Genomic DNA, 26907 nt, shown 5'->3' on the forward strand with positions numbered 1-26907 from the left:
AATCCTAAAAATGTCACCAGAAAACTACTAGAGCTAATCAATGAATTTGGTAAACTTGCAGGATACAAAATTAATGCACAGAAATCTCTTGCATTCCTATACACTAATGATGAAGTATCTGACAAAGGATTAATCTCCAAAATATATAAACAGCTCAGGTAGCTCAATATTATAAAAACAAACAACCCAATCAAAAAATGGGCAGAAGACCTAAACAGACATTTCTCCAAAGAAGACATGCAGGTGGGCAAGAGGCACATGAAAAGCTGCTCAACATCACTAATTATTAGAGAAATGCAAATCAAAACTACAATGAGGTATCACCTCACACCAGTTAGAATGGGCATCATCAGAAAATCTACAAGCAACAAATGCTGGAGAGGGTGTGGAGAAAAGGGAAGCCTCTTGCACTGTTGGTGGGAATGTAAATTATACAGCCACTATGGAGAACAGTATGGAGGTTCCTTCAAAAACTAAAAATAGAATTACTCTATGACCCAGCAATCCCACTACTGGGCATATACCCAGAGTAAACCATAATTCAAAAAGACACATGCACCCCAATGTTCATTGTAGCACTATTTACAATAGCCACGTCATGGAAGCAACCTAAATGCCCATCGACAGACGAATGGATAAAGAAGATGTGGTACATATATACAATGGAATATTACTCAGCCATAAAAAGGAACGAAATTGGGTCATTTGTAGAGACGTGGATGCATCTAGAGACTGTCATACAGAGTGAAGTAAGTCAGAAAGAGAAAAACAAATACTGTATATTAATGCATATATGTGGAACCTAGAAAATGGTAGAGATGAACCGGTTTGCAGAGCAGAAATTGAGAGAATGAAGTAGAGAAAAAACGTATGGACACCAAGTGGGGAAAGCGGCGGGGGTTGATGGTGGTGGTGGGATGAACTGGGAGATTGGGATTGACACTGTATACACTGACGTGTATAAAGTGGATGACTAATAAGAAAAATAAATAAATTAATTAAAAATTTTAAAAAGGAAGGAAATTATGACATATACTACAACATGGATGAACCTTGAGGACATTTACTAAATGAAATAAGCCAGTAACAAAAAGACAAATACTGTATGATTTCACTTAGAGTAGCCACAATCATAGAGACATAAAGTAGAATGGTAGTTGCACGGAGCTGGGGAGTGGGGGTGGGAATGGAGTTATTTTTTAATGGGTACAGAATTTCAGTTTCACAAGGTGAAAGTGTTATGGAGATGGATGGTAATGATGATTGCACACTATGAAAGTATTTAGCACCACTGAACTATACACTTGAAAATTAAGATGGTTAATTTTAGGTTATGTCTATTTTACCAAAATATAAAAAAAAAGTTTTTAAGGTTGTGGAGCAACTGAGATCATCATACGCTGCAGAGGCATTGTAAATAGGAACACACACTTTGGAAAACTGGCAAAATATATTAAAGTTAAATATACACATACTCTGTGATTCAACAGTTCTATGTATGTATATATGTATGTATGTACATTTTATCTATCTTTTGCATAAATGTATACATATTTTCACCAAGGCCATGCACATCAATGTTCATAGCAGCATTATTTGTACTAGCCCAGAAGTGGAAACTACCCAAATGTCCATTAAAAGAATAATGGATAAATAAATTATGGTGTGGTCACAGAAGAAAATACTGCAGTAAATAAAAGAATGAACTACAACCACATAAGGCAACATGAATGAATTTCACAGCCATCATAGTAAGCGAAAGAAGCCAGACCCAAAGGTATGACTCCATTTATATAAAGTTCAAATGAGACAAAACTAATCTATGGTGACACATTGTCAGATCAGTAGTTAGTTTGAAGGGAGGAAGGATTGTTGACTAGGAAGGGAAATGAGATGATCTTCTGAGGTCTGTTAATATTCTGTTTCTCAATCTGGATGCTGAGTGGACGGATATATTCACTTTTAAAAATTCATTGAGCTGAACACTTAAGATTTGTGTACTTTACCGCACATATATTATCCATTATACTATAATAAAAGTAAAAAAAAAAAAGTAAAATATTCTCTCCACTGTAGAATATTTGATATTTTTGCTAGCCAGAATTCATATCACTTTCCCTTCCCTCAACTATTTGCAGTTTAGAACCTTGTTTTACTTCTTTGGTATTCCCCCACAATCCCTAGCATGCGGTTCATGGAAAGAAAGCTGGAAATATTTCTTAAATGACAGAATTCAGCTCCACAATTGCCCCCTATCTTGAGCTGCTGCTGCCAAAGATGGGTTCTTAGTGGGTGGCAGCAAATTGCATAATGCTTTGTGATCTGTGGCTGAGTGATTAGCAGTATTCTTTAAAAGTCATTAAAAGCTTAAAAGGGAAGCTTCTTACTTTGCTCTTCAGATGAATTTAATTTCAGCTGCACAAAAGGTGACTTGACATTGTCAGACGCGGCAAACAGGCTTTGACTAGAACACTAGCTCCTGTGTGTTCACAGTCGGTTGGGTCTATCCAGAAATCCTGTGCTAAGGATGCTGAGAGCAGGTCCAGGCTCAGCGGAGGAATGCTGAGATCATTTGGTGTATCAGTCAAGATGCTTGAGCTCCAAATAACCAATTGAATTTGGCCTGAACAATAAGGAAATGTGTTATTAATCTAATTGGAAGTTTGGCAGTAGATTGGTTGATTCAGCAGCTCACAGTCTCCAGGGACTTTCCATCTCTCTGCTGTGTCATCCTCGGTGTGAACTCCATCTTGGGGGCAGTAAAGATGTTGCTGATCTGACAGGATAGAGAGTTCTTACCCTATAAGATGGCTCATAATCCTTGGGCTCTGTCAGAGCTCCTGAGAGACGCAGGACATTGAAAGATGTTCTCTACAACTGGGATCTGTTAGAGAGCAAACAAAGGAACTTAAGACCACAGCAATCATTAACTGAGCTGTATGCAATAACTGTGCTAAGGGTCTCTGCAAGACTTTTCTCAGTTAATCCTCACAGCAACCCTTTGAGAGAGATGCTATTGACAGCCTCATTTAAGATGCAGAAAATGAGGCTAGAGTTAAGTGGCTTACTCAAGGCCATATGGTGAGCCCAGCACAGAACAATGATTCAAATATGACTCCAGACTCTATATTCCATCTTAATTCCTACACTTATCTCTTCTCTCATAGTAATAACACCCCCATCCCTGTAAAAGGCACCATAGTTTAAAGGTGACAAGCACGGGGAAGATGTAAAGCAACCAGAGTTCTCATACATTGTTAGAGGGAATATAAACTATACAACCACTTTGTAAAACTAACAATTTCTAAAAAAAGTTAAACACACACATACCCTATGACCCAGGCATGTTACTCCTAGGTATTTACCCAAGAAAAATGGAAACATTTACACAAAAACACTTTTACAAAAATGCTCAGAGTGACTTTATTCATAATAACCCCAAACTGGAAACCAGCCATGTGTCCCTCAGTGAATGACACACCTGGGGTATGGCTGTAGAATGGGATACTATTCAGCAAAAAAAGGGAAGAAACTACGATTCCTGAATTGATATAAATGGATCTCAGAAACCATTGCCAGCTAAAAGCCAGATATAAAAGAATACATACTATGCCATTCTACTTGTATTAAGTTCAAGAACAGGTAAAGCTAATCTATGGTGACAGAAGTGACAGTAATTGTTCCTTGGAAGTATTGACTGGCAAAGGCACAGAGAACTTTTTTTGCGGTACGCGGGCCTCTCACTGTTGTGGCCTTTCCCGTTGCGGAGCACAGGCTCCGGACGCGCAGGCTCAGCGGCCATGGCTCACGGGCCCAGCCGCTCCGCGGCATGTGGGATCTTCCCGGACCGGGGCACGAACCCGTGTCCCCTGCATCGGCAGGCGGACTCTCAACCACTGCGCCACCAGGGAAGCCCCAGAATATCCCATCTTGATCTGAGTGGCAATACAGGTGTACACATATGTAAAAATTTATTGAGCTGTACATTTAAGATTTGTGCACTTTACCAGATGAAATGATCTCTCAACGAAAAGATTAATAATTTTCAAATTACAGAAAATGTGATTCACATCTAATATCGGCCTTGAACCTTGCAACAATCCAGGGCAGGGCAGGGCAGGGCAGGGCTGATTATCGTTGTGCATCCTGTGGGAACCTAAACTCTGGGAGAATTAAATGATTTATCCAAGGTTACAGAGGGAGGTAGTGGCAGACCAGAGCCTACACTCAAGTCTTCTGATATCACGGCCAGTGTTTTCTAGTCCACAAAAGACTCAGAGGTGAACTTAGAAGACTTTGTGAACTATAAGAGCTATCCACTGGACTATGAAATGGACTTTCCTGCCAAGTTTCTGAATTGGGAAGGGAATAAATCCCACATTCTCATTAATCACCAACTAACACTTCGACGACATTGTGAAGGTGGTAGCATTTTTTAAACACCTGGTTGTTTTATTTGTTATTAAACAAACTGTTGAGTGAAAAAGAAAATCCTACACATCTCTTCGTTGCTGCTGTTTCAAAACAGCTTTGCCGACATCTATCAACTTTGTTTATATCAAACTGCGCAATTTGTCACTGATGCTGAATTTGCCAAAAGAAAAGTGAATTTGATTGACAAGGCCCCAGGGCTTCTCTCTCTTCCTTTTCAACGTTCCAGATGTCAAAAAAAAAAAAGTTGGATCCACCCCCAGGAAAGCTCATCTGCGGGTGAAAAATGCACCAAAGGAACTTGGGGGATATGGTTACAGTTTCTGTAGAGACTTTGCCTCCTAGAGACCCCATCTTCTTGATTGGTTCAAATTACCCTCCATTTTCAATTGCTGCCTTTCAATGGAGCCATCTGCTCTGAGGCCCATCTGTCAGGGGCTCTGTTGTGGTTGATTATTAAGTGCATTTGCAGATGGAGGTTCAGGAGAAAAAAAGCCTTAAATGACAAAAGAAAATTGTCCCCAAGAATGAACTAGAAAACAGAAACAGACTTCTAGCTATTACCACTCCTAGACATCAGAAGACTTAATCCTTCTTTGAAAACCCAGGAGTAAATTAACATCAGCAAACGAGCATGGTGGACAATAGTGGATATTGGGTGGCATTGGGGCTTTCCACCACACCTTCTCCCTTCTTTGGTAACTATACCCAAGAACGTGCAGGTTAACTTTGGGGGGAATTACCTTTTTCACATTGTGACTATTCTCATAGGGATAATAACAATCTACCGTGAAGGGTTGTTCTAAGGATTAAATTCGTTAATACATGTTAAGGGCTTAGAGCAGAGTCTTACATAGAGTAAGTGCTCAGTAAAGGTTAACTGTTTTTATTTCTGGTAGGGCCTGTTGCCACAATGCTCTACAATTGAGCAGAGGTTTCTCCGACTCACCAGAACAAAGCTACCCTCTGCCCTCACCCCATGCTACGCATCACAGGACATAGCAACTGTCCATAACTTTCACCGAGGGCAGCGGCATGACATGTTCCTCTTTATGTCCACCAGGGGGCGCTCAGTGAATGTTAGTTGAAAAAGGACCAGCCTGACCACCCCCAGAGCCCGGACTCTCAGAATGGAGGCTCCAGCACTCACAACTCTGCTGGAACTCACAGAGTCTGAATTTCTCAAATAGAACGGGCATCCTCAGCATTTGGTCCAAACTAGGGCTAACAGTGGCATCTGTGGCATAGTGAGGCAGAGCCAGCTCCTACCTGTGGCCCTATCTTGGTGGTCTGTGGTTCTGTAACATTCTTGGGCACTGGAAGCATTTCCTGAAGCAGCGACGTGGCCAGACCTTATCCTGCCTTGAGACAGAAGAGTGCTGAACACTTAGACTTCAGTGAAGCAATGCTAGAGTTCACCCTTATGAAAACCATTTCACACACACTCACCAGGCTACAGCCCCTGACTGAAGTCTGTCTTAGATTTTTTAGAGCAGAAAATAAAAATTAGTCCTCAAAAAGTCAGGGAAGAGGGCATTTAGGGAAGAACAAAACTTTCTTTATCCATCTGGCTGATAATGTAATTTTAATGGAAAATGTTTGTTTACCTTTTTAATCTGTAAGTGTCTTCACAGCATTTACTTTTGTAATACATTTGATTTTAAATGATGAGAAGGCTGCTCTTCAGTTTCACGGTTCAGTTTAAACTGGAAGATTTGAAGGGAGAGTTTTTATCCATTATGATCTCAGTTTTTAAAATCATCCATCAATTTCTATGATGTTTTTGTAAAAATCTATCCTGGCAAGAATCAACGTTTCTGTTTGTTTTTTTCTGAAATTAATTCCTGCAAGTAAAATTAAAATATGTTCATTTCAATGCAAGGCTTTGTACAGAATAAGTACGTAATAAATGTGTCAAGTGAATGAAAGAAATACAATGACCTGAGAAGAAGCGGGATAACTTCTGTGTTGTGGATTTGACTGGGCAGGACTCAGCACTTTGTTTCATTTTACCCACAAAGACCTATCAGGATCTGTTGGCAAAGAGGGCTCTTTGTTCTCTGTCTTCCATTCAGCAAGCCAGGAATGGGCGTTTGACAACCAGAAAACTCCTTACTTGATAGCTGGATCAGGGTTGCTTTATCTCTACCTGATGAATAATCTTAGCACCATACTTTATACCCAGAAGGTGTGTAATTGATAATGATATCAATTATCATTATAATGAATTAACAGTTTCTCGATTCTCTGGGACTATGAAGCCAGGGAACCCAATTATCATAAGGGGAAGTTTAGGGGAAAGGAACTCATATGACAGACACTTGAGTTATGCTGTTTAATTTAATCCTTCCAACAACTCTTTCAAAGTATCCTTGTGTTTTAGAGCAGACAGGAAGCTGAGCAGAGGAAATTGTCTAAGGTCATGTAGCTAAGGAACCAGAAAAGGATTTGAACCCAGGTTGGTCTAATGCCACAGCCCAGAGTCTTGCCACTGTACCATTCTCTTTGTAGAGGAACAAGGGGCTGCTGTTTAGAGAGAAAGAATTGAGCTGCACATCCCACAGCAGGGACTCAGAGGAGGCAAGAGAGGGATGGAGCATCATGCCTGTGGCACCTGAAGTGGGCACCCCCTTGCCTCACCCGAGCCCTAGCCCTGGCATACCCCACTGTCACTGGGGGAACAGGATTTCACCCTGCCCTCTGAGATGCTTCATGTCCTGGCCTCCCTGTACATCATGGTTCTCAGACATTCCCACAGTGCCCTGGGCAAAAAGTCAGGGGATCCCAATGCTGCCTGTGGCCTGTTTGGGTCATGGAGGGGGGTGGGCAAATCACTTGCCTTCTGAATCTGAGCCCCATCATGTGTCAGCGCAGTCAATAATGCTTGTCTAAGTCCAACCCACCTGGCAGGATGCGATGAGACTCCATAGAAAGATGTGCATGGAAGTGCTTTGAAAACATCAGAGGCCATAGAAATGTTCCAGATTCCTCAACTACTTTCCAAACAAGATGTGATAGGGTGAGTTCCTGAGAAATTAATTCGTGTCTGTTTTTTTGTTGCTGTTTTGCTTTGCTTTTTTTTTTTTAATTTGTCAGCATCCACTAACAAAGGATGAAAAGATGATTTGTTCCTTCTCCCTCAAAGGAAAACAGCGAAGTGTAGAAGTTTGTATTCAATTCAGCTGCATAAAACAAACAAAAGCCAATAATGATAACAACACCAACACCTAATGGCCTGAACAAGCTAAGACATTATTTCTCTGTCACGTAAGAGAAGTCTGAAGGGAGCCCATCCAGACAAGGTAGTGGTTCCTGAGTCATCAAGGACCCAGGCTCCTTCTACACTGTTGCTCCACCATCCTTAGCATCCTGCCTCACTGTTCAAGGTGGTTGCTTAAGATCCAGCTGTTATGCCCAGGTTCCAGCTAGCAGAAAGGAAGTCAGGGACCTGAAGCAGCTCCTCATTCCCTTTAAAGATATATTCCTACAGTTTTATATCCACTTCCACTTACAGTCATTGGACAAAATTTGGTTACCTGGCCATCACTGGCTGCAAAGTAGGCTGGGAAATGTCTTAGCTGGATGTCCATGTCCCAGATAATTGCTGGGTTCTTATTACTAAGAGGAAGAGGGTGGATATTGGAGGCAAACCCATTGTCTCTGACCCATCATATCTTGGGTTCTTAAGTTCCAGATTCTTTGTCCAGGTGTCAGGTGTGTGTGTGTGTGTGTGTGTGTGTGTGTGTGTGTGTGTACATGCATGCATGTATTAGGAGGAAGGGTGCCAGCAGGGGAAAACACCCAACAGTATACCATTATCTGAGACCAGTGGACCTCAAATTTTAGTGCAAAACAGAATCACCTGAGAAACTTGCTAAAACTATAGTCAGTAGGCAAAGATTCTCGGGCAGAAAACTAGCACTGATCAAAAAGGACAAAACAAACTGGTTTTCATCAAAAATTAAAATTTCTGATCATCAAAAGATACCATAAGAAAATGAAAAGGCAAGCCATAGACTGAAAGGAAATTTTCCTAATAGTTATTTAGGACAAAGGACATATGTCCAGAATTGTGCACTGGTCTCAGACTATCAATAACCAGTGTTGTGGATGGACAAGCCCTTATGGTTCTTATTATGATTGAAGACACCCTTCAGCTATAAGCGTCAGAAAACTTTGGAAAAAAGAGGGTTTTTTTACTTACAAGATCTAGAAATTACACAGCACATCTGGGGCCACACAGAAATTACATAGCACATCTAAAATCAAGGTTAGAGAGAGAGAGAGCATGCATGGGCCTGGGGTTCTGCTTTTACTGGGCTTGGAGGTTGGGGGGTCTAGGTTTTCTTGAACTCACTCTTTATTGGTGAATTTAAAATATGCAGGCGGGAATTTTAAAGCACAAGAAGAGAAAAAAAACAAGTAACCCAAAGGTCAGTTGTTGAAATCAACCAAGATCTCTAAATATAAAGGCACCTTGGTGGGGGGAGGCAGCCTGGCTGTTTATCTTGCCATGGGGATGGCAGTGTGTTTACTCTCAATAGTTGCCTTTGAAGAGGTTGCCTCTTTTTTTAATTTATTTATTTTATTTTATTTATTTATTTATTTTTTTGGCTGTGTTGGGTCTTCGTTGCTGCGCACGGGCTTTTATCTGGTTGCGGTGAGCGGGGGCTACTCTTCATTGCGGTGTGCGGGCTTCTCACTGAGTTGGCTTCTCTTGTTTGCGGAGTGCGGGCTCTAGGTGTGCGGGCTTCAGTAGTTGTGGCACATGGGTCAGTAGTTGTTGCTTGCAGGCTCTAGAGCGCAGGCTCAGTAGTTGTGGTGCACGGGCTTAGTTGATCCGTGGCATGTGGGATCTTCCTGGACCAGGGCTTGAACCCGTGTCCCCTGCATTGGCAGGCGGCTTCTCAACCACTGCACCACCAGGGAAGCCGAGGATGCCTCTTTGAAATGGATGCCTCAGCGATCAAAGTTTGTCAGGCACTGTGTTACAAAAAAGAAAAAATTGTCAGGGCTTACACTACAAGAATATATAAAAGAACTTCTGAAAATTAATAATTATGAATATAATTAAAAAGATAATCCAATGTTTCTAAATGGTCAAAAGACTTCAATAGGCACTTCATGAAAGAGCATATAAAAATACCAATAAACATGAAAAATAGTCAATATCCTTAGTCATCAGGGAAATCTAAATTTAAACCACAATGATCCACTTCTTCATACCCACTAGAATGACTACAGTTTAAAAGCCTGATAATACCAAGTGTTGACAGAAATGTGAAGCAACTGGAACTCTCGTATTGTGCTGGATGGAATCTTAAAGGCTACAACCATTTTAGAAAAGTTTGGCAGATTCTAATAAAGACCCAGCAATTCCACTGCTAGGTATCTACCCAAGAGAAATGAAAGCATATTGTCCACAAAAAGACTTATGTAAGAATGCCCATAGCAGCCCCAAACTGGGAACAACCTGAATGTCCATCCAAGAAGAATGGATAACCCAACTGTGGGGCATGCATACAATGGAATACTAGTCAGAGATGTGAAGGAATAAACTATTGATATACACAACAATACGAATGAATTTCAGAAACAGTGGGCTGAGTAAAAGAAGCCAGAACAAAGTATTGATATTTACTATAGGACTCCATTTAAACGAAGTTCATGAATAGATGAAACCAACATGGGATAGAAGTCAAACAGTGGTTGTGGGTGGGTGAGAGGTACGGACTTGGGGGGGCCGGGAACTGCTAGGGTGATGTACATGTTCTGTGTCTTGACTGGGGTGTGGGTTACATGGGATTGTACATCTGTCAAAACTCATCAAACTCTGCAGTTGAGGTTTTGCTCATTTTACTGAATGTAAATGTAATTTAATCTCAAAAACTGAGTGTGTTTATGAATTGCCAGCCCTAGTCTCAGAGATTTTGATTCATGGGATCTAGGAAATTGATACTTTTTAGCTTAGGAATTGGCATTTTTATCACCCCCCTTCCTCAGGGTGTCCTGACGCCGGTGGACAGGATAGATGGGAGTTCTGGAACTGGAGAGGGAGGCATGAAGGCCGTGTGGCTTGGAAGGGATTGGCTCCCTGAGTTCCAGAGGACCATAAGGTGTGGGGTGGAGGTGGGAAGAGGGGCCTGGGTCCACTGCACACAGTGCCCTGCCGGAGGGGGTGGCCCTCAGGTGGGTAGGTGCAAGAATGCTCGGGACGTTGGTGCCTACTGCAGGGGCTCTAGGGGAGCAGGCAGGGCCCCATCACAGAGGCCTGTGGTCAGGGGTGAGGGTAGCTGGGAGAATATCTTTGTAGCTGATGGCCAGTGGAAGCACAACCCAGGGCTAGTGTTACCAAACCAAACTTGGGTCTGCTCACCTGCACGCAGTAAAGCCCATCTACTGACACCAGGCTGTGGTGAAGGAAAGTGCAGCGTTTATTTCAGGGTCAAGCAAGGAGTCCAGGGCAGCAAATGCTTAAAAGACCCAAACTCCCCATAGCTTTCAGGGAAAGGTGTTTAAAGACAGGGTGAGGGAGAGGGAGTTGTGGGGTGTGTGATCAGCTCATGGACATTCTTCTGATTGGTTGGTGGTGAGGTAATCAGGAGTCAACATCATCAATCTTCTGGTTCCAGCTGGTCTGGGGTCTACGTGCTTGTGGGCAGCACGCAGTTAACTATTCCCACCTAGTGGGGGTTTCAGTATCTACAAAACAGCTCAAAGGATTTGGCTCAGAAGATTATCTACAGCCCTTGAAGAGGAATTGAAGGTCCTTGACTTTAATGGCTAAGCTATTATTTTGTCTTGCTTGCTTTGTTTCTGCATTTTCTCACTTCTCTGATTAAATTTATTCTTTGGGGCTTCCCTGGTGGTGCAGTGGTTGGGAGTCCGCCTACCGATGCGGGGGACGTGGGTTCGTGCCCCGGTCCGGGAAGATCCCACATGCCGCGGAGCAGCTGGGCCCGTGAGCCATGGCCGCTGAGCCTGCGCGTCCGGAGCCTGTGCTCCACAACTGGAGAGGCCACAACAGTGAGAGGCCCGCGTACCGAAAAAAAAAAAAATTTATTCTTTGGAGCTCGGGGGAGGCCAAGGAGGCTAAAGTTTTTCTACAAACAGGAGGCAGGTAGAGGACATGGGGGTTCTGTCCCAGGAAGGCCCCACAGAGTCCTGCTTGGTTACAGTTTCCTCAATTGAGGAGGAAAAATTACTCCTCAATCCTGAGGAGGAACAGGTGTGGAACAAGAAGGGGAATAATGTTTTAAATAAATAAATAATAGAGAGATTAATCATAAACTCGGCAGAGGAACTCAGTTTTAGGGAGACTCCATTTCACTAGGAATCTCAGTAATAGTTAAGATATACTGAGCGCTTTACAAGTGCTAAGAGCTTTATATGCATCTATTCATTTTGTTTTCCCCATATTATAGATGAGAAAACTGAGACATCAGGGGAGTCAGGATTTGAACCCAGATAGCCTGGTTCCAGGGCTCACATCCTGACCCTCCGTGCTGGTCTCCCCCTTCCACTGACCCCCACCCCCACCCCACCTCTGTATCATTGCTTTCCTGGGCATCAGATAAATTGCTGTAGTCATAGGTAGAAATACGGAGCCTCAAAAAATGACTGAGGAAAAGAAAAAGATAACTGAGGTTGGACTCCTCAAAGCTTTGGTGAGTGGGAAGCCACAAGCCGCTGTAGGGCCAGGCAGGTCTTGCAAATGAGTGAAAGGGGCAGGTTGACACATTAGGGAGTGGTGGGGATGGTGGCACGACCACTTTAAAGGGGGCAGCCATTACTGAGATGGTCGCATCGGGGCCATGCAGGAGCACTGGTCCCTGGAGACCCAGAGTTTTAAAGATTTTGATCATTCACATTCCAGTCAAGTGAAATGTGTGTGGGTGTGATGCAGCCCTGGGGGTGAGCACTGCAACATCTTCTCTCCCCTGCCTCCTGGGTCTCCTGGAGCAGGATGGACAGCAGGCCAGTGACCTTCAGAAGGTCAGGCCTCCATCTTCTAAGGATGAGGATATTTAACTCCCTAAAAGCCCACCCTCACCTGCATACTGAACCTGAACTTTCTGAGGCAGCCAGGAGAGTCCCACACTGCCCTCCTGTCTGCGTGCACCCTTCCTTCCTGACAGTCAGTAGCTCCATCCCAGGATCTAACCACCCCCTCCTCAGTACTCCTTTGCCCCCCGCCAGCTTTTCCAAAAGCCTGCACGTCTGCCAAATCTTAGGATTATCTGCCTCCCACTTTGTCCCCCCATGTCCCCCGCTGCCTCCTGCTCCATTTATTGGCTGATACTTTTTTCGTTCCTTTCTTAAATTCCATTTGCGCCATCGCGTGGCCCAGTCTTTCACCTCGTTCCTTATCTAGCTGCAGCCTGAGCTTGGGCGTCTGTGGGCTTTGCAGCCAGATATGAAAAGAGGAGAGTTTAGCAGCAGTTTAGATTATATACTAACTTAAAGAAAACCAGGTCTCTGCATCTCCACATACATTTCCTGCCCCCTGCCTCTCCAACCCCAAGTCTTCCAGTTTAATCCAAGAGCTCTGGAGATTTTTTCTTTCTGGCATAAACAACAGACATTTATTTTCTCACGGTTCTGGAGGCCACAAGTCCAAAATCAAGGTGTCGGCAGGGTTGATTTTTTTCTGACTCCTTTCTCCTTCGTTTGTAGATGGCTGTCTTCTCCTCTGTGCATGTCTGTGTCCTAATATTGTCTTATAAGGACACCGGTCATATTGCATGAGGGCCCACCTTCATGACTTCATGTTAACTGAATTATCTCTTTGAAGACTATCTCCAAATACAATCACCTTCTGAGGTATTGGGGGTTAGATTTGCTTTAACCTCACACATGCTTCTTATAAAACCTCGCTCATCAGTAGGTGTGAGCCGGGGTCTCACGATGCAGGATGTGGGCGTGTGGGTGTTCCAGACGCCCCTACAGGCTGTCACCATCCTCCACCTGACCCTGGGGCCTCTGCCTCCCCCTAAGATGCCTGGCACATTGCACCCCACCCCTGGGCAGATGTGAGGGAAAAAAGCCCATCTCCTTGCTCATAGCAGGACAATTCAGTGGTATGAGCTTTGCCCCAGAGCACCCCAGGGGGAGAGGTCAAGGATAGAGAGTCCCTGACAACACATCAGTGCTGGGCCCCCTCCTTCCCTGTTCTGTTTCCCTCTCGCCTTCAAAAAGTCATGGGCACAGAATTCTTGTCTCCAGCTCTTAATCAGAGAAGCCTGTGGGCAGAAGAGGGTCAGTGCTGGACTGAGCAAAGAGCAGGGCAATGCCTAAAACAGGATGACAAGAAACCCCTCTACTTCCAGCACTAAATTCAAGATACTAAAATCCCATTATCATGGTGAAAAAATAGTCTTAATTGTCCAACAATAGAGACTAGGCTTGATAAATTACAGCACACACTTACAATGCATATTAGGCCATCGTTAGCAGTGTCATACAGAGTCTGGCAAAATGCTGACATTTGTTGAAGCTGGGGGATGGGTACATTTCATTTTACTATACTTTCTACTTTTATGTATGTTTGAAATTTTCCATAATAAAATGCTTATAAAAAGGTGGATAAAGAAAATGCTGTTGTACTTGGAAATTATTCACTATGTAGTTAAGTGAAAAAAAAACTGGCTACAACTGCTAATCCAACTATTTAAAATAATAAATCTATACATACATTTTGAAATATTAAGAAATTGATAATTAAGAGAATTATATTTAAAAAAGAAATTGAAATGTACATACCCAATGACCCAGCAATTCCACTTCTGGGTAGAGAAACACACATGAGAAAGGAAATGGGTAAACAGCCTAAGTGTCTATTAATAGAAAAATGGCTTTTAAAATGGTACTATATTTGCAAACAAAACAACTGACAAAGGATTAATGTCCAAAATATACAAGCAGCTCATGCAGTTCAACACCATAAAAGCAAACAACCCAATCAAAAATTGGGCAGAAGACCTAAATAGACATTTCTCCAAAGAAGACATACAGATGGCCAAGAAGCACATGAAAAGCTGCTCAACATCACTAATTATTAGAGAAATGCAAATCAAAACTACAATGAGGTATCACCTCACACCAGTGAGAATGGGCATCATCAGAGAATCTACAAACAACAAATGCTGGAGAGGGTGTGGAGAAAAGGGAACCCTCTTGCACTGTTGGTGGGAATGTAAATTGATACAGCCACTATGGAGAACAGTACGGAGGTTCCTTAAAACACTAAAAATAGGACTACCATATGACACAGCAATCCCACTACTGGGCATATACCCAGAGAAAAACCATAATTCAAAAAGAGTCATGTACCAAAATGTTCATTGCAGCTCTATTTACAATAGCCAGGACATGGAAGCAACCTAAGTGTCCATCAACAGATGAATGGATAAAGAAGATGTGGCACATATATACAATGGAATATTACTCAGCCATAAAAAAAACCAAAATTGAGTTATTTGTAGTGAGGTGGATGGACCTAGAGTCTGTCATACAGAGCGAAGTAAGTCAGAAAGAGAAAAACAAATACCGTATGCTAACACATATATATGGAATCTAAGAAAAAAAAAAAAAGGTCATGAAGAACCTAGGGGTAAGACGGGAATAAGGACGCAGACCTGCTAGAGAATGGACTTGAGGATATGGGGAGGGAGAAGGGTAAGCTGTGACAAAGTGAGAGAGTGGCATGGGACATATGTATATGTATAACTGATTCACTTTGTTGTAAAGCAGAAACTACCACACCATTGTAAAGCAATTATACTCCAATAAAGATGTTAAAAAAAAAACAACCTAAAAATAGAACTACCATATGACACGGCAATCCCACTACTGGGCATATACCCAGAGAAAAACCGTAATTCTAAAAGACACATGCACCCCAATGTTCACAGCAGCACTATTTACAATAGCCAGCTCATGGAAGCAACCTACATATCCATCAACAGAGGAATGGATAAAGAAGATGTGGTACATATATACAATGGAATATTACTCAACCATAAAAAGGAAAGAAATCAGGTCATTTGTAGAGATGTGGATGGATCTAGAGACTGTCATACAGAGTGAAGTAAGTCAGAAAGAGAAAAACAAATATTGTATATTATCACATATATGTGGGATCTAGAAAAATGGTATAGATGACCTTAACTGCCAAGCAGAAATAGAGACACAGATGTAGAGGACAAATGTATGGACACCAAGGGGGAAAGGGGTCAGGTGGGAGGAATTGGGAGATTAGGACTGACATATATACACTATTGATACTACGTATAAAGTAGACAACTGATGGGAACATACCGTATAACACAGGGAACTCTACTTAATGCACTGTTGTGTCCTAAATGGAGGGAATATATGTATATGTATGGCTGATTCATTTTGCTGTGCAGTAGAAGCTAACACAACATTGTAAAGGAACTATACTCCAATAAAAATTAATTAATAAAAAATGGTACTATAATCATTCTTTGAAATATTTGGCAGCAGACAAAAAGAAAATTATCAGAACACTTAAGTGCAGGTACCCTTCTAAATACTTAGGCACATTAATGTAATTCTCACCCTACAAAGAAGGTATTATCGTCAAGCCATTTTATAGATAAAGAATAGAAAAATTAAGAAACTTGCCCAAAGTTCATTGGGCCAATGGTGATCCTGGGGCTTGAACCCAGGGAGCAGTCATCCTGGCTGCAGAGCCCATGCTCTAAGTCATTATGCTATTTCACCACTTGATGATGAGATGGTCCTATAAATATCAACAAATTCATCAGACCTAACATTTAGTTGCAGCCCTTTACATGGCAGGCACTGTTTTTAATAGGTGACATGTGTTATCTCATTTTGTCCTCTTTTTTGTCCTCATTTTGTCCTCTTTTTTAGGACAAAAATTTTAGGACAAAAATGACAACTTTTTTAGGAAGGGAGATACTAACTTCTAAAATCTCCCTTTTACAAAGGAGACAATCAAAGCACTGAGAAGTTAAGTAACCTGCCCAAGGTCACACAGCTAAGAAGCAGTAGAGACAAGATTCAAACCCATGTAATCAGGTTCCAGAGCCCGTGCTCTCAACCCCTCTGCCCTAAGTCAATAAATCACAACAGTATGAGAAATACAGTTCAAACAAATTAAAAAACCCACAAAATAATGTGTTTTCTAGAAGTACCTGTGTAAGCATATATTAGAATAAGTACTCAATGTGAAGAAGAAAAATGCAACCACAAAGCTGAATTTGTGATATAAAATATATACTAACTTAAAGAAAACCAGGTCTCTGCATCTCCACATACATAGAGAACTGTCTGGAATGATATTTATTACCCTGATTCGTCGTCATCTGGAAGGCAAGGGCTGGAGCCAGCTCCAGGAGTGGGGCTGGCTGTCTAAGGGGACTTGAGACCTATCTGTAATGTTCTAATTCTTTTTACAAGAAGTGTATATTCGTGTATTATGCATAATTAAAAATTAATAATGCCCCAAATAGTCTACACGGATATATACTAAAATGGTACCAAGGACCATCTCTGGGTGGTGAGATTTTCTTAGTTCTTTTCTATAATTTATAAATTTTCTACCAAGAGAAAATATATGACTTCAGAAATCAAGGCGAGGGAGGAAGGCAGGGAGCAAAAAGAAACAAATGTATCGTTATTGCCCCAAGATGATGCCCCCACCTTCTCCTCCTGGTCATCTCCCGTTCGTTCTCCCAGACCCACCAGGATGTCCTGGTCCCCAGCCCCTTCCCCCAGAACAGCTTACTCCCCACTCACTGCTCTCTGAGCCCCATAGTGGTGCAGACTACATTGCCCCATTTTGGATGGATATGTGGGCTTGGCCATGAACTTCTCCAGGGTGGGCCCTCCGTGCTGGCCTCTGACCTCCCTGCAGGCTTCACTCCAAGCCCTGGTCCATGGGCATCAATCAGTGTTGATGGAATTTACATTGTTCAGAGTCCTTCAAAATAGAAGAGGAGAGGATCCTTCATGTCCACCTTTCCCTCCCCACCTGGGACACCCTCTGAGTTCCAAGGGTCTTCTGACTACCCGTCTCACCCCCATGTGCCTCCAAGGGTGCATTGCCAAGTCCACTGAGCACCTACTATGTGCCAGACACTGTTCTTGACACTGGGATTGGCCCACAGTGACATGCCCAGTAAATGGCAAAGACAAGGATTGACCCCAGCCTTCAGATGCCATATCTGATACTGACCCCAGATCCTCAGACCCCAGACCCATCAGTGACTAAATTCATGGTTTTGTTAGAGTCCCCACAGCACTCACAGTTAATTTCTCCAATGTGGTTATTCTAAAGTCTACAGCAATTTACTTCACAGCCGCCGTTCACTGTTCTTGGTTCTTCCTTGACCGAATAAACACTTAAGGTAACAAGCAGAAGAAATGAGGGAATGTAGGTCAGATCTCATCTGAACCTATAAAGCCAATAAGGGGATTATTATATTACTTCATGGGCTAAGTAAAAAAAAATTATGCATTTTAAACTATAATTATAAGACATCTTTCATGATAAATATATAGTGGCTTATGAATGGTTTCCTTCAAATAATGTCCCTGTTTCCAAAGAGATAGAACTTTAATTCACAAGTTTGCTTGTCTGACTTTCTAATGTACACACCCTGCCAATTAACATCTGCAGAAAGCAAGGATTTTTCCGTTAGTAAAGTCCCTGGCCCCATGGAATGTGCATTCTGTTAGGGGGAAGTTAGAAAATGACAGGTGCTCAGGAAAAAAATAAAGCTGGGAAGGGGGATGGGGTAAGTTTCTGAGGGGGGGACGATGAGACTTGAAGGAGATGATGGAGGGAGCCACTGACAAAGCATCCCAGGCACAGGGGACCAGAAGTGCAAAGGCCCTGAGGCAGAACATTTTTGACAGTCCTGAGGTACAGGACTAGGCAAAAGGAACTGGTGGGAGGGAGTCATGTAGGGCCTTGTAAGCCAACATAAGTACTTTGGTTTCTACTCCAAGAGAAGTGGTGAGCCATTGGAGGGTTTGGAACAGAAGATGACATGTTCTACCAGGATTAGTCCGGCCGCTGTGTTAGGAACAGACCAAGGTTCTAGCTGCACTCACTTGAATTCTCTTGAAGCCTCTTGAAACATTGTTGTTATTGCTATTAAGTATTATTCATATTAATAACAGTTGTGGAACTTGGCTTCTGTCCAAGACTGAGCTCTGAATAAACATTTTATCTGGGCCCAGAGGGACAGGGAGGTGGCACAAACCTGGAAACCGAGTTTTGGGATTATTCACCATCCTCAAGGTCAGCCAGCATTCAAAGTCACCATAGCGACAGCTCCGATGCTTCCTGACACTGAGGTCCACAGCCCTCCTTGCTGCTAACAGTCGCTGGAGGGCCCTGTCTTGGGCTTAGTGTATCGCTTTGTTTTTTCTGTCAGACAAATTTGGAAAATACTGCTTTAATACAAGATGTTCCCATTTTATGGCATCCTAAATATGTCTAATTATCTCCAATTGTACTATGAAATTCTCAAAAAAATCTTCACAAAATGAATTTAACTGTGCCTGACTATAACTTATAAATGCATTGCAAATAGGACTTTTGGTAGTAGGGAAATTGGGGACAAAGTCAATGTCTTAAAAATTCAAACTAAGGCTTTAGAAAAAAGGGGGGGGTCACTGCTTATAGCAGTTTATGCTAACCCCGAATTGTTTTCCCAAGGGCCTGTCATCTATGAACTTAGAACTACTTTCTAAGATCTGAGCAAAGCAAATCTGATTGTCTTAACTTTTTGATGCGCTGGTTGGTTGACCAGTAAGACTAAATTGGGATTTCCCGCAGAGTGCAATGAACTAAATTACCACCAGGTGGCAGCAGACATCCATTAAAAGTCAATCCCTTTTTAAACTGTAGTCCTCAGACTTGCAGATATGAACCAAAGAGCTGAGATCTATGGCATTGCGAGGGCGAGTACTTAGAATTCTGGGTAACCACAGCTAAATTATGTTGCTGATTTTTAAAAAACGTATCCAGCTTTCAATGTACCTACGATCCCCTGCCCCCCAACCCCTTCCCCCGGGGGACTTACTAGATAAATGAACCAGTTCTCAAATGGGGATTATTTTGCACCCCAGGGGACGTTTGGCAATATCTGAAAATATTTTTGGTTGTCACACTAGGGGAGTGCTACTGGCATAGGGTAGGTGGAGGCCAGGGATGCTGCTAAACACCCTGCAATGCACAGGACGGCTCCCACAACGAAGAATTTTCTGACCCGAAATGTCAGTACTGAGCTTGAGACACCCTGGATTACATAACAAAGTCCTGCTTCTGATGAAGTGAGACTGGGCTCCCTGTAGTCTGGCCCCCCCCCCCGGTCCAGGGAGGAATCGCTCAGTGATGCTGCAGCACTGAACTGCGTGAGGACACTGGAAAATAGATCCCATCGCTGCCTGCCGGTCTCATCTCCTTGGATCTTTGTCTTTCATTATTTTGGAGAATTCTCAGCTATCTTTTTTTCAAATATCTTTTCTATCCATTTTTTTTCCTCTCTTCTCCTTCTGGGATTCCAGGTACACATATATTGGACATGAGATATTGTCACACATCTCTTGGATTCTCTGTACTGTTGTTCCTTTTTCTCCACTACTTTTTCTTCTTATTTAACTTGGGTAATTTATATGGCCCTCTCTTAAAGTTCACTCATTCTCTCCTCAACTGCCTCAAATCTACTGAGGAACCCACTGGAGTTATTCTTTTTTTTGGACAGTCCTATTTTTATTTTTATTTATTTATTTTAAAAAATTTTATTAAAGTATAGTTGATTTACAATGTTGTGTTAATTTCTGCTGTACAGCAAAATGACTCAGTTATACATATATATATTCTTTTTCATATTCCTTTCCATTATGGTTTGTCACAGTATATTGAATATAGTTCCCTGTGCTATACAGTAGGACCTTGTTGTTTATCCATCCTATATATAATAGTTTGCATCTGTTAATCCCAAACTCCCAATCCATCCCTCCCCCACTGCCCCTCCCCCTTGGCAACCAAAAATCTGTTCCCATTGGAGGTATTCTTCATATCTTACTATTCTTTTTAATTTCTAATATTTCCATTTGCTTCTTTCTTAGAGCTTCTGTCTCTCTCCAGAAATTACCCATCTGCTCTTGTAAGTTTTTCATAGAGTTATTTAGATTCCTACTTTTGTAGTTCTAACACCTGGGTTATCTCTGAATCTGGTACTACTGACTGCTTTGCCCTTTTAGTGTGTTTCTTCCTCTCTCCTTTTTTTGTGTGTGTTTATAATTTTAGATGAAATGCTTAACACCCTGTGCAGGGGGGAAGAAACTGAAGTAAATAGTGTTTATGACTGGGGATGGACATGCCTCTTCTACTAGACTGGGGCTTGTGTGTGTGTGTGTTTGTGTGTGCATGTGACTGTGTGTTGGGGGACTTGAGGCAATTTAGTCAGGAGTTGAGCAGAGCTTGGGTTTTGCTATGGTTCTCTTAAGTGCACCACCTGCTTCAAATTCTTTTTGTACTACCTTGTGCTGAGGCGGAGGGCTTGCTGAAAGGTTTCATTCAGTGTTCCTGTTTTGCCCTCAGTTTTGGGCCTGCCCTGTGCTCCTGCCCCTCAGGGAGTCTCTCTCCACACGTTCTTCCTCCCCCAGTGGTGGATTTCTGCTGCTCAGTACTTACTGCTTGATAACTTGGTGGTGGAATCCAGGGGCGGGTTCTTGTGTCCTGGTCCAGCCGCAATCTTAGACAGTCCCTTGGTCATGGACACGGGGTTTTCTCAGTGATTCTCCCCTCCCCTGCAGTAAAAGACCTTTAATGATTGGGACCCAGGTTAGTTTCCTGTCCCTTTCCCAGTAGTAGAGGGTTTTTAAATTTTCCTTTCCCTCAGCTTCAATAGGTCTTCCCCAGGGCCCAAAGGGGAATGGGTTTGCTGCCTTTTCCCAGTGGTTAAGGGATTTTGTTTCTTAGGGGGAGAAGTGTCTGGGCAGGGCTTCAAGCCTGCACCCTCTGGTCTTACTACCTGTTCCCAATATTTCTCACAGGTCCCTGATAGAGGTCCATGGAGAAGGGCCTGTAATGAGGCCCTGCACTCTCCTGTGGGTTCGTGGCTCCTGACGATTTTATACTCTCATACTCACCTATGTTTGGCCTTCAGCCCTTGATTCGAATTTTTAGAGTAATTGTACTCACACATATGGTGACTCCATCTTCCATCTGTCGCCAGACGGTAAGCCAGTGTTCACTTCCCATCTCTCCTTCAAAATGCCTGTCTTCCCCGAGATTTCAGGGTAATTGTTTGCCTTGCAACCTCTTTGAATGAGTCAGAGAAAGTCATGATTTTGAGGATAATCCACTTTTTTCTTTCTGTTAAGGTGGGAGTGGCATTCCTTAGAGCTTTCTATATCCCGGGAGCCAGAAGTCACCCCAGGGATTCTGAAAGAGTCAGTTTTCACGTGACACTTCAGGGACTCACTTCAAGGTGGTCACTGCTTGGACCTGATGTGGTCCAGGCTGCAGAAAGGGTTCAGAGGAACTGCTGGAAGAGACGGCCTCAGGGAGGGGCCTGGGAGGATACTGTGTAAGTTGAAGAAAGAATTGTAGACCTGTGGGAGGGTCAGTAAGGGCCACACAACAGTGCCACAGTGTCACCATGGCAAGTCCCCCTCCTTCCCACTCCAGGTACATCCTCGGTCTGTGCCCCCTCCATGTCTACAGGCGGCTCCACATGGAGGAGAGGGACACTGCACTCTGGTTCCCTCACATCCACTTACTGGAGTTGTTGACGGCCCAGAGACATGGAGCAGATGCAGTGTCCCCTTCAGCCCCTCCCAGGGCCCAGCCTACTGGACTCTTCCTGTCCAGAGGCCAAGCCAGAGCTGCCCGAGTCACCTTCCTGCCAGTGGTGCCCTCTCTCATCCTTCTCTCGCTAATGAGGATGACTTAATTGCAGCCCAAGACAAAGACACTGACTTGGTCTCCAAAAGAACATTTATTTCCAAAATTGAGGCCACAGAAACAGAAACTCCCCCTCCCTGACCTCTGCTACTCCCATCAGATAATTCCCCAGCCTCCACAATAAGATGCCTCTTTGGCCCACAAACACCTTCTATAGAATACCCCTGTCTGGGGTCCCACAAGCCCCCAAGGCTAGCTGAGCCTCCCGTTCACAGCTCATCATGTTTTAACTGGGGTGGCTTCTTTGCCGCCTCCTTGGACAGGAGCTCGTTCCAGAAAGCCACTTCCTTGTCTTTCAGCTTCTCGGCTGCCTGGGTGGTGACGCCAATCTGAAGGTACCCTTCTTTCTGGTCATATACTGGCCAAGGGGGAAGCCCCTCCCCGTTGGGATTCCTGGGAACAGACTCACATAGAAATTCCCCAAAGCTACTGTGTGGCCCCAACAACCCTCAGAGATTGTCAGGGACCCCCTGGCTTCATCTCTGCCAAAGGCTCATACGCCTCCAGAGACAGGAGGCTGACCATCTCCTGGGCAGCCTGTCCACTGAGGGAGCTCTCACATCAGGGGTCACAGGGCGGGGAGTTTGCCCAGCACACGTTGAAGCTCCTCCCACCCAGCAGATACACCCTGCCCCTTCCCAACCCTGCTCCATCTGTGCCACCAGCTCACCCGTTCTGAGCAAAGTTGGCCCAAAATTTCATCACCATCTTGCTGAGATTGGTCTCCTCTTCTGAGGCACCATCTGTGGGGAGGAGACAAAGCCACTGCTACTCAAAGTGTGGTTCAGGGGCAGCAGCAGCCCTTGAGGACTTGTTAGAAATTCAGAAACGGAGCCCTTACTCCAGACCTACTGAGTCAAAACCGCATTTTAAGAAGATCTTGGGTAATTCAAGTGCGCTTTAAGCTTGACAGTTGCTGACCTAGGTCAGGCTCAGTGAAGGGCTGTAGTCAATCCATAAACTGCCTGGGTCACAGGGCCACACCCCAGGGTTTCTGCTACAGTAACCCCACCTCCCAGGATACTCTCCTTTGGGTCTTTTTTCAATCTCCTACACCCACACACATTTTCATAGAATCTGAAAAATAACCAAGCTGCAAGGTCCCCAAAGAGTCACCCAACCGGAAAGTGCCCAGAGGCACTGGGTGTCATGAACAGCCCTGGGGGATGTCACACACAAGTTGTCAGTAACTGCTGAGGGTTAAGACATTGAAGACATCTGTGAAAAGTTTTCTTTAAAATATTATACTCTTAAGTGTATTAAAATATTAAAAGATATGAGTTTTAGATAGATAGATGGTTGGATAGACAGACACATATTAGTCCTGATTCAAGGTTAAGAGCAATTCTAACCTTACTCTCACGTACCTTCTGATATGCTCTTGTGAGTGCGAAGTGAGTGGTGGCATTCTAGCCCTGAGCAGGGCCCTGCAGGTGACCCACCTCCTGTCTTACTGATGCCCAGGTCTGGATTCTTAGAGTGACCATGGAGGAGGGCGCAAGGACCCAGATCCCCTAACTCCAAGTCTGTAGTCACCAAAGGGCCATCACCTTTCACAAATGGAGCCCCGAAGACCGAGAAGAGCTCATCCCCATGGTCCCCCATCACCGTCTTGGGTTTCATCTCTGATGAGAAGCTTGGGTGATACTGGAACTCATACATGTAAGTGGGGGCTCCGGCATCTGGAAGACATGGATTCCTGCACAGTTCACTTCAGCAGACGCACGCTTGGATGGTATCAAGGGCTCCAGAGGTGGGTGGGAGGGGCTCTGTGAGCAATCAGGAAATTGGGGGCATGCCTGGTCCTGAGTGAACAATATTAACAGAAGTTGCCCGTTGTGAGAAGCAACTGTGTGCCAGATCCTGTGTGTTCCTGCAGGAAGCCCCTGGTTATCAGCATAACAGAGAAAAAGACTTCTGGAAAAATTTCGTGACTTGATTAAGGGTGCATAGTTGGGGGATGTAGAATAGGATTTGAGCCAGGTATTCATTGAATGAATAAGTGAAGATTGATTGAATAAATGAATGAATGTTGAAACTTTGGGTAGATCCATTCAAAATAACTACAGGGGCACTAGGTCAACTCACATAAGCCCCTTCTGATGCATTCATACACACAGGACGTCTATATGCACACACTTTACACTACTGTATTTCATTGCTAACAGGTTAGTCTTCATTCCCTTGGAGAATACCTGCAGCCTGACAGGTGCCTTCTATTATGCGCATTTTTGAGCGTTTCTGGTGGTTTTCACACGTATTCCAAGAAGAGTGAAGTAAATCCAAGTTGCTAGTCTGAAAGTGCAGGTATTTAAATACAAGCCTATGCAGAAAGGGGACAGTCTATTCCTTGTGTCTCAGGAAACCACAATTCAGCATTTCCTTTTTCTCTGTCATCATACAGGTCTTGCTTCCTGCTTGGCCCGGGGAGTGTTAAGGTGGTGGCAGAAGGAAGAAGGGGCCGAGGAAGGGTACAGTTCCTCCCTCCTCCTCTCCCCTGCCCCTACGCTCACCACCCCCTCTCTAAGCCCCAGGAAGATGTCAGTTTTCCTTCTGATGCTTCAGCAGCGTTGCCCATCTTGCTCCTTCAGGGCTAAATCATGGGCCACCCGCCCGGGGAGCTCTGTGCTTTGCATTGATCATTATGCCCAGAGCGAGTGACTCTACCCGGGAAGGGTCAGGCCCCAAGTCAGACTGGCGGGGAAATATCACACTTTTTCCCTTCCTGGGGACAGAATCACATTTGGAAAATGCAGAAAAAAGGAATAAGAACAAAAAGATCACATCTAATCCCACCGCTCAGAGAAACCTCTGTTAATATTTTAGCACTTATCCGACTCATGTATATAAAATTAGGATACTATTGTATATGTTATTTCATATGACTATAATAATTGCTTCATATCATTAAATATTTGTCCACAAAGTAGCTTAACAATATATGCTATCCCCACAGGAGGATGTAGAATAATCTAATTGCCTCTCTCACCCCCCATCATTGCACTTTGGTTTAGCAAGGGGTGTTTTTGGAAGAAGCAATCCTTCTGTGGTCCCATAATCCACTTATTAAACAGTTGTTTCAAGGTCAAGCAGAAATTGCTGTAAGGAGGGGTTTTATCCTTGGCTCTGCCACTCAGAAGTTTTAGAATGGAACTCACAACCCAGCCAGAGAGGAAAGACCTTTTGTGAATGAGAGAACTTAATTATGGCAGCATGCTGCCCAAAATATATTCTCCTTCTGTTTCTTTTTGTTTTTTTAAGCTTTCTGCCTTAAACCTCTGAGATTTATTAAATTCCTGCAACCACAACACAAGTCTTCAAAATAAAGTAGGCACAGAATTGAATAATAACATTTAAGAACAATAAGAAAAGCAGAGGTAAGGAAAGCTAGCAATCAAAAATATGCAAATTAAAAGTGTGGTTTTTTTTTTTTTTTGGTTAGGAGGGGCTTATGAAATTAGCAGCATTATTTTTTTAATTAATTAACTAATTTATTTTTGGCTGCATTGTGTCTTTGTTGCTGTGTGTGGGCTTTCTTTAGTTGTGGCGAGTGGGGGCTACTCTTTGTTGTGGTGCGCAGGCTTCTCATTGCAGCGGCTTCTCCTGTTGCGGAGCATGGGCTCTAGGTGCAAGGACCTCAGTAGTTGTGGTGCGTGGGCTCAGGAGTTGTGGCACACAGGCTCTAGAGCACAGGCTCAGTAGTTGTGGGGCACGGGCTTAGTTACTCCACAGCAGGTGGGATCCTCCTGGACCAGGGCTCGAACCTGTGTCCCCTGCATTACCAGGCAGATTCTTAACCACTGTGCCACTGGGAAAGTCCCTATTTTTATTTTTTAATCTGAGTATCTCAACTGAGAGAATTAAGAAATCCATACTCTTAGAAAAGGGAACCCCCTGCACTGTGGTGGGAATGTAAACTGATACAGCCACTATGGAGAACAGTATGGAGGTTCCTTAAAAAACTAAAAACAGAACTACCATATGACCCAGCAATCCCACTACTGGGCATATACCCAGAGAAAACCACAATTCAAAAAGACACATTAACCCCAATGTTGACTGCAGCACTATTTACAATAGCCAGGTCATGGAAGCAACCTAAGTGTCCATCAACAGATGAATGGATAAAGAAGATGTGGCACATATATACAATGGAATATTACTCAGCCATAAAAAGGAATGAAATTGGGTCATTTGTTGAGACGTGGATGGATCTAGAGACTGTCATACAGAGTGAAGTAAGTCAGAAAGAGAAAAACAAATATTGTATATTAACGCATATATGTGGAACCTAGAAAAATGGTACAGATGAACCAGTTTGCAGGGCAGAAATTGAGACACAGATGTAGAGAACAAACATATGGACACCAAGGGGGGAAAGCTGGGGTGGGGGGTGGGGGTGTGATGAATTGGGCGATTGGGATTGACATGTATATACTGATGTGTATAAAATTGATGACTAATAAGAACCTGCTGTATTAAAAAAAAAAAGACTAAAA

General features: G+C 43.4%; 1 protein-coding gene and 2 long non-coding RNA genes across 8 annotated transcripts in view; all 3 read right to left on the reverse strand.

Annotated features, from left to right (window-relative positions):
- Positions 1-2501: 2501 nt before the first annotated feature.
- Positions 2502-7913, reverse strand: LOC114904148. The gene is made up of 4 exons (XR_003795864.1): positions 7335-7913; positions 6039-6137; positions 2800-2884; positions 2502-2623 (listed from the first exon to the last, which is right to left on the reverse strand). It is a non-coding gene; the product is annotated as an uncharacterized LOC114904148 (long non-coding RNA).
- Positions 7914-9226: 1313 nt separating this feature from the next.
- LOC114903987 lies at positions 9227-21728 on the reverse strand. Of its 2 annotated transcripts, none has more exons than XR_003795826.1 (6): positions 21644-21728; positions 21134-21249; positions 18693-18859; positions 17731-17825; positions 17221-17404; positions 9227-9414 (listed from the first exon to the last, which is right to left on the reverse strand). It is a non-coding gene; the product is annotated as an uncharacterized LOC114903987 (long non-coding RNA). The 2 variants fall into 2 exon arrangements; XR_003795823.1 differs by having other exon boundaries at positions 17731-17879.
- Positions 21729-21839: 111 nt separating this feature from the next.
- Positions 21840-26907, reverse strand: part of LOC114884213 (liver carboxylesterase 1-like) — a 36783-nt gene continuing 31715 nt past the window's right edge. For all 5 annotated transcript variants that reach the window (XM_029203047.1, XM_029203065.1, XM_029203030.1 and 2 more), the window contains 3 exons: positions 23959-24090; positions 23079-23151; positions 21840-22801 (listed from right to left, as the gene is read on the reverse strand). In XM_029203047.1, the coding sequence (XP_029058880.1) occupies positions 22618-22801; positions 23079-23151; positions 23959-24090 (389 nt within the window). In that variant the 3' untranslated portion in view covers positions 21840-22617. The remainder of the gene's footprint in view (positions 22802-23078; positions 23152-23958; positions 24091-26907) is intronic.

Source organism: Monodon monoceros, unplaced genomic scaffold, assembly GCF_005190385.1.
Source record: "Monodon monoceros isolate NGI ecotype Baffin Bay Population unplaced genomic scaffold, NGI_Narwhal_1 Super_Scaffold_10, whole genome shotgun sequence".
In the NCBI taxonomy this organism is placed as follows: domain Eukaryota; kingdom Metazoa; phylum Chordata; class Mammalia; order Artiodactyla; family Monodontidae; genus Monodon; species Monodon monoceros.